The 7,556-nt window shown below is 35.5% G+C and overlaps 1 protein-coding gene across 1 annotated transcript; it reads left to right on the top strand.

Annotated features, from left to right (window-relative positions):
* Window positions 1-1,287: 1,287 nt before the first annotated feature.
* LOC128739685 (uncharacterized) lies at window positions 1,288-1,942 on the top strand (the record flags this gene model as incomplete). The annotated part of the gene is made up of 2 exons (XM_053835182.1): window positions 1,288-1,519; window positions 1,594-1,942. Coding segments are annotated over 2 exons (327 nt in total), but the record flags the coding sequence as incomplete, so codon positions are not given.
* Between the last annotated feature and the right edge of the window lie 5,614 nt (window positions 1,943-7,556).

The following is a 7,556-nucleotide window of genomic DNA, read 5'->3' as shown; positions in this document are numbered from 1 at the left end:
TTTCGAATTCGCAGAGTTGGCAAATATCATTGTCCAGCCTACCAATCGTTTTGAGATGGCGTTTGCTCGGACAGTGACCGGTAAATAGTCCTATTATTATACTTAGTTTGGTTTTCTTCAAATTAAGCAATAATAGACTTTTTTACGGTCTGGCTGTATAAAGCGTTTAGACTGTCTTAGTCCTGTAGAGAATTTCCAATTTTCCTCTATTGGTTTGTGTTCCAATGCACGAAGCGCGGATTTAAGCGCGCTTGGTGACACACCACTGAACGGTTCTGGGCCGATAAAGTCCGTAGATGAACCCTGCCTCGCTAAAGTATCGGCTACAAGCTTCACTTCCGATCGTGTTTGTTGCATGCTACAAAACACAGTAAAGCTTAAATGCTACATTTTGATTTAGAATTTTGACCTTCTATTTTTACACGACAGACTTCGGAGCCAGCTGTAAGAGTACAGGACAATTGCAGGACTAGTACTGTAATCCTATTGACTCTTACAGCCTCTTCTAGTCTAGATTTGAACATGCGACGTCTGGCTTGTTAGACCAGTACCGTACCTCGAGACCAACTGAGAGGCTCAGCTATTTTGTTTGCTACATTATGCTGCAAACAAGCGATATATGCTGTTATGGACTATTCTATTAATGCCTGTTCTCTTATTAATGCCAATAACATATTATTTTGAGTATTTAGATTTTGTCCTAGAATAGCTGGATACGTGAGAGAGATTTCTATTCTGGAATACTCAGATTTTGGCACTGGTAAAAATATTCGTTTTTGGCATCATAAAATAGCTCACCTACTCAAAATACGATAAAATTTATTAAGCAAGATAATAATATTATTATGCCATTTGCTTTTTCTCTCTTTACGCTATTCATGTGCAAGATCAATAAGATGTAATAAATTTTCTTTAATATTCAAGGTTTTTTCGCAAAAACTAACTAGCCTAACGTAGTGCTACTTTCTGATTTTTTAAGAACTAATTAAAATGCTTTTCATTTTAACCAAAATCATTAAAATTTAGTGATACACTAGTTTATGAATTTTTAAGAAAAGAATGGTTGCCACAAACGACGGTTTTAGGAATCTCCTAAACTCAAAACGAAGCACCCAAAGCACTAAATAAACCAAATAAGGAAATGATTATCAACTTAGGGATTATATGCTTCAAAAAAAAAGCATTACTGGTTTCACTGTTCCAGGTTTTTATTGTCAGAATAGGGATGGCCCCGACCATGATCCGGCTTCACAAATAGTGTTTTACAAAAGTTAAAAATTTGTCTGTTTTATCTCCTTCCAGATCGCTCTTTTCGTAATCCTCGCCGTCGCTGCCGTCTATGGCGTTGAAGAGGCCAAGACGACCGAGAAGCGTGGCATCTATGGTGGCCTCGGCTACGGAGGCTACGGAGGCTATGGAGGCTATGGAGGCTACGGCTTGAGCTCCGGATACTACGGTGGTCTCGGTGGATATCATGGTTTGGGAGGATATCATGGCGGATACTACGGTGGTTACCCACGTAAGAATCAAATGATTTTATATTTCTGAGGACAATGTTGTACTTAAATTGTGTGTTTGTATTTTTCCTGCCAGTTGGAGGTTATGGAGGCTATGGCGGCCATGGATACTATGGTGGTTTGGGACACGGATACCCTGGATATGGTTTCGGATACGGGGGACTGCACTAAGGCGTATCTGTGGCAAGGCTTTCAATTTAAGGCTGTTCCTTATCTCCCACCCATTGTACTATGAGGCGAAGACTTTCAGAAATCTAATGAGAAATGTGTGTTTTGGTTTGACCACGATTTACTACTACTTTGGACGATACGATTTACAACCACTTTTCTTTATTTAATGTATTATATACTCAATTGAAACGGTACACTGTCAGTGTTTAAGAGTTTCGAAATTGCTGTGCATAAAGAATTTCAGACGATTCAACTCTTTCTTCATCTTATTATTATTTTAGAGTGTAGATTTTGTACAGTATAATAAATTTTTACAAAAAAAGAGATTCCCTGCTTGTTTTTTATTTGAGAATCTATTTTTGTTTCTGCTTATGAAACAAATTACTTGCTTGTTGAATTTAAAGATTAGCAACATTTGCTTTTCGGCCATTGTGAATAACATTCGGTACCGATGCGAGCTACGCACATTCACTCGAAGCTGCGCTACCAGAAGAGGACGCGCTGGACGAAGTTCCGCTCGAGAACTGTTGGAATACGTGTAGCGCAACGCCACATGTCAACGTGTGGCGCAACGCCACATGTCAGAACATGGAAAGGCACAGACAGAAGAAGATGAAGAATATTTTGGGAGAAAAAGTGCCGCTTGCAAGAGCAGGAATACAAATTTTCCACGCACCATCACTGCATTTGACTATATACATATGTAGATCATATTATACTTTTACGAAAACTTTCCCAGCTTGGCGCATCGCATCATTTTGCTGAATGGATAAGTTCCTGCTTAGGCGGACGAACAACACGCGTACAGTTCAATTCTTGTCTTTTCTCCGCATTCATAAACAAATCATGGATACCTCAAGGTAGCAATATGAACCCATTGCATTTCTCGTTGTACTTCAACAACGTACCTTTACTTTTGAAAAATGGATGTAAGTTAATGTACGCAAGCGATTTGAAATTATATCTCGCCATTTGGTCCATCGAAGACTGTCATAATTTGCATTTTTTTTTCTTTTCCATGTGTGGACTCATCACTGCGACCAGTATAGTTGATCTATTATAATATCGCCCGGGTGGTTGCTGTATGACCTGCACTGCATTTCTTTTTGCTATAATCGCTATTGAATGAGCGATATGCTTATTAAATTTTATGCGTGCTTGTGTGTAGGGGGGTTTACCCTTCCTTCAAAGTTTGATCTACTTTACCCACTTGTTCCTCGCTGCCAGTACTATATCCCCTATTATAGCCGTCCCTGGCGAGGACTCATTCGTACCTCTGACCAGTACACTTAAATTAGAGGAGGGGCATTTTGCACTGTCAAGAGGCTTCAGAGGGTAAATATAGAATTCTGCATGAAGGAAGGGTAAATGCCAACCGACAGCTTGGTTTTTTTTAAATAACATTGAACTGTTTAAAAGCAGTGTATTGCTCCTTAGTGATACCACATTTAGAAAACGCATGCCTAGTTTGGATTACCTATCAACATGCTCTGATATTGAGAATTGCAAAAGCGTAGAAGAGATTTGTTTGCATAGCACTAAGTGATCTTGCCTGGCGGGATCCTAGGAACTTTCCTTCGTATCCAGTTCGGTGTCGCCTCATCAGTCTTGATACCTTAGAAAGAGGCAGGAAAATCCACCAAGCTGAGTTTGTCGCTAAAATGCTAAACGGAGAAATCGATTCGCCGAACATTCGTGCGTTACTGGGCTTTCGAGCTCCTCAACAATATTAATTCTCTTCGATCTGCGGAATCACTACAGTTTCCATCGCACCGTACAGCGTTTGGATTCAACGAACCTATCGTGGTTTACGTTTCTGCTGTGGATCATACCGGGGAATCCTTTAGTAAATTTTACCAAAAGAATGTTAAAAGTAAAATTTTATAGTGACCGTATTATTTTTTATTTCTGTAATCCAGAAATTTGCAGATTTTAATTTAATCTGCCACTAATTTTGCGAAGAAATTGCTGTAGAAATAGCTGCAGTTCCGTAAAAATAGTTACTGCTATAAATTAAATGCCAAGTTTACCTTGAGAGGCCTAGTTTAAATATAAATTCAAATCCAAATTCAATTCCAATGTCGTGCCCAATTTCAACACTAATTTCAAGTTAAATTTTGAGTCTAGTTTCAAGTCCAATTCCAAACACAATTTCAAGTACAATCTGAATCCAAGTTAGAACCAGTACATAAAAATATAGAAAAGCGCTCGGAGAAAATCGTGAAAAAATACTGGACAAACGGAATAGCAAAAGAGGAAAAAACACAGTATGTAAAAAGAGATAAAAAAGTTGAAAAGAAGAAATCGGGAGCAAAATGGAAATGAGGTAAAAAAAGAGGAAACTGCACCAAAAAAGAAAGAAAACGGAAGAGAATAGATGAAAAAAGAGACTAGAGGGAAAAAATATGGACAAATTGGACAGAAAAGGAGAAAAAACAAATAGGGAGGTAAAACGGGAGAGAGATAACGAGGACTAAGAGAAAACCCGATTTAATCCACCTAGTGGTGTAAGGAACCTTTGTTATACGGTCTTACTTGCTATTTGAGATAGAAATCGACACGTCTTCGGAACTTAATTCATCTATTGGTTATCGTTGCGTAGTACGTTGATTTACATAAAATTTTTGAAAATTGAAAAAGTTTACAAAATTTTAACAAAATAGGAACACTTTCAAATTTTGATAGATCCTTTGTTCATGAAATTGCCGAGTAAGGATAAGTAAGTTGTTATTAATCTGAGTAAGTGCAAATAAAAGTAAGTTGTAAGTGGAAATCTTATCCTTTAGCATATACGTTGTCTAGTAAAGGTCTAGTTTATAGGTTTTTGAACTATGCACAGTTTTCTGTAATGCCATTCTATTTGACTCACATCAATAGAGTTTTCTTGAATAATTTTCATCAATTTTTATTAACTCACACTGTTGTATTTTATACAACACGTGTAGGTTTTTCAACGCCATATTGTTATAAAGTTACAAATCGTTGTTTAACTAACGTATATTCTTCAACAAACTTATTGTGAGCAAAAATCATAATTATTCAATGCATTAATAATTTAAATTGTTGGGAAAATTTATGCAGCAAAACTATCAGCAAATGTAAAATGTTTAAAATGTATCCGTCTGCTGGTAGTCGAGTAATGCGGAGTCAAAATTAGGGTATTTGTTATAATCAAAGTTCCACAGATCCTAAACAAGCAAACATAGAGGTATAGTATTTTCAGCAAAGTTGTGTATTTTTACTATTTGTACAATTTTGTAGTACATGAAAAAGTCATACAACAATTACAAAAAGAGCAAAACTAGAAAAACTGATTTTACAAATTCATATACAATAAATAAGATATTTCTATCTTCACTGCAGAGATAGAAGGTTACTGTCTCTAGCAAAATTTCTTGTAATAATATGCTCTATAACTTTGCAGAACACATCAATGTGTTATATTGACACTGAAGAAAAATATTTTTTTTATTTCCCTTTTATTAATCCCCCTATTAATCAAAATTTAAATTCCACCAGACGATAGAGCTTTCAATTTCAAGAGACTCTTCTAAAGGTTTGATAAACCTAAAACCAAGTGTTCCCAGTCAAAACTCTAGTGTACACGTTTTCTTTGGTTTGGGGCTATTGTGCGCGCGAGTAACTGTGTTACAAAAGTTGGCGCGAGTGTTCGAGGGGTAATATCTTTTAACCGGTAAAACCAATTCTTATGCAATTTTGCATATATATTCGTAGTGTCAAAACCTCTCGTTTGATATTAAAATAATTCAAATTAGGTAAATTATCTTGGTTAAAATCATTATTAGTTATTGTTAATTTTGGTGTGGTGTATACGGTTGCTCATAACTTTCAAATTAAACGTCCAATCAAAAAACCATTCAATAGTGATCTATTAGCATATATTATCTTTCAAATGAGACTAATAGCGCATAAATCGGTTTGGCCATCTCTAAGAAACAGGCGATAATTATTACCTTGTCAAAACAGGATTTTTAAGCATAACTTTTAAACTACTTGTTTGTTTTCAATTAAAAATTCCTGAACAATTTAGCTTTAATAAGGGCTTTCATTTGATACTAAGATCGGTGAAATCGGTCATGTAGTTCTAGAGAAACCCGTGTCACGTATTTTTCACATTTTTGCTTATAACTTTTAAACGAAACGTCGTATCACGAAACAACTCAATAGTGATCTACTAGACAATAACACCTTTCAAACAAAAGTAATAGCGAACGATTCGGTTCAGCCATCTCTGAGAAACAGGCGATAGAAAAAATCATTACATACATACACACACACACACACACACACACACACACACACACACACACACACACACACACACACAGACATTGCTCAAATCGTCGAGCCCTATCGATTGGTATATGTGACTTGGCCCTCTAAGCCTCGGATCAATTTCGTGTTTTTCGACCAATTTTTAAACCTTTGTTATAGTATAACAAAGGTAATAACAAAGGTAAAAAGGTAAAACAGGACATAAAAGGGGAAAGATGAGACAAAGTAAGAATGGGATGGGAAAATGGTCAATAAAAAGAATTCTTGTTCAGCCCAAAATAGGTATAAAAGTAAAAAACGAAAAACGAGAGTTAACCAGAGAGCACAGCGAAAAAAGAGTACAAAATAACATAAACGCAAAACGGGGCCTCTGAAAAGGAAAAACGGAACGAAAACAAAAACGAAAACCGAAGAGTGTTAAAAAAACCCGATTTAATCCACCTAGTGGTGAAAGGAACCTTTGTTATACGGTCTTACTTGCTATTTGAGATAGAAATCGACACGTCTTCGGAACATAATTCATCTATTGGTTAACGTTACGTAGTTCGTTGGTTTTCATAAAATTGTTGGAAATTGAATAAGTGTTCACAATTTGAACAAAATAGGAGCACTTATAAATTTTGATAGATCCTTTTTTCATGAAATTACTGAGTAAGGGTAAGTTGGTTGTTACTAATTTGAGTAAGTGCAAGTAAAAGCAAGTTGTAAGAGGAAATATTATTATTTAACACTAGCTGACCCGGCAAACTTCGTACTGCCACTAATTGAATTAAATGCCGTAAATACTAAATTTTGGATGTACTCAAAGTGTAGGTTAAGTTTTGTGCGTTTTTGAGAAGTTTATCTTTTGAGGGAATGGTTAATTGACTACCGGATTTTCCTAGAACATCTGTATCTTACAACTGTGCTAAACCAAAATCGTAAAATTTATTGCCAAATATACGCTAAAAACATGTGGAAAATGTTGATTTTTCAATTCTCAGTACCCAACAGTTGTGCTGAATGTCAATTTATTTTTTGTAAAAGTAGACTCGATGTTATTATATAACGCCTAATTCCATCTACTGCAGTTAACTGTCTAATGATATGCAATATACATTCAAAACTTTTTGAGAATAGAATCATTGCACCACCAACTATATTTTCATTGCCGCCGAAATCTATGATTGTTTTGTTCAACGCCCTCAAATGTTTTCTTTCGCCTTTGTGCATTCTCCCATTGATTTGAAATTTTGCATGTCCTTTTTTACGCAAATTTTTGGCTTATTAAACATATAATTTGTTGACACTTTCGATTTCCTCTATCGAAATCAGAGCTTTGTTGTGATTGCCACCGTAATTTTTGAATTTAAATTTGATATTCATATGTATGAAATGAGAATGTCAATTAGATTCATTATAGATTTTTAATTTTACTTATCAATCGATTGGTAAGAATTTACCGAATGAATTATACTCTACTAAAAGTCCTCAAACAATTACCTTTGTTAGTATATTATACCAATCCGATAGGTTTCATTATTCCTCAAAATATAATCAATGCTATATATAAAATGAAATTATTTCTTGCTG

The sequence above is a fragment of the Sabethes cyaneus genome, chromosome 3 (assembly GCF_943734655.1).
Source record: "Sabethes cyaneus chromosome 3, idSabCyanKW18_F2, whole genome shotgun sequence".
Classification (NCBI taxonomy): Eukaryota; Metazoa; Arthropoda; class Insecta; order Diptera; family Culicidae; genus Sabethes; species Sabethes cyaneus.
Note: the sequence above shows the minus strand (reverse complement) of the source record. Positions and strands in the feature narration are given on the sequence as shown.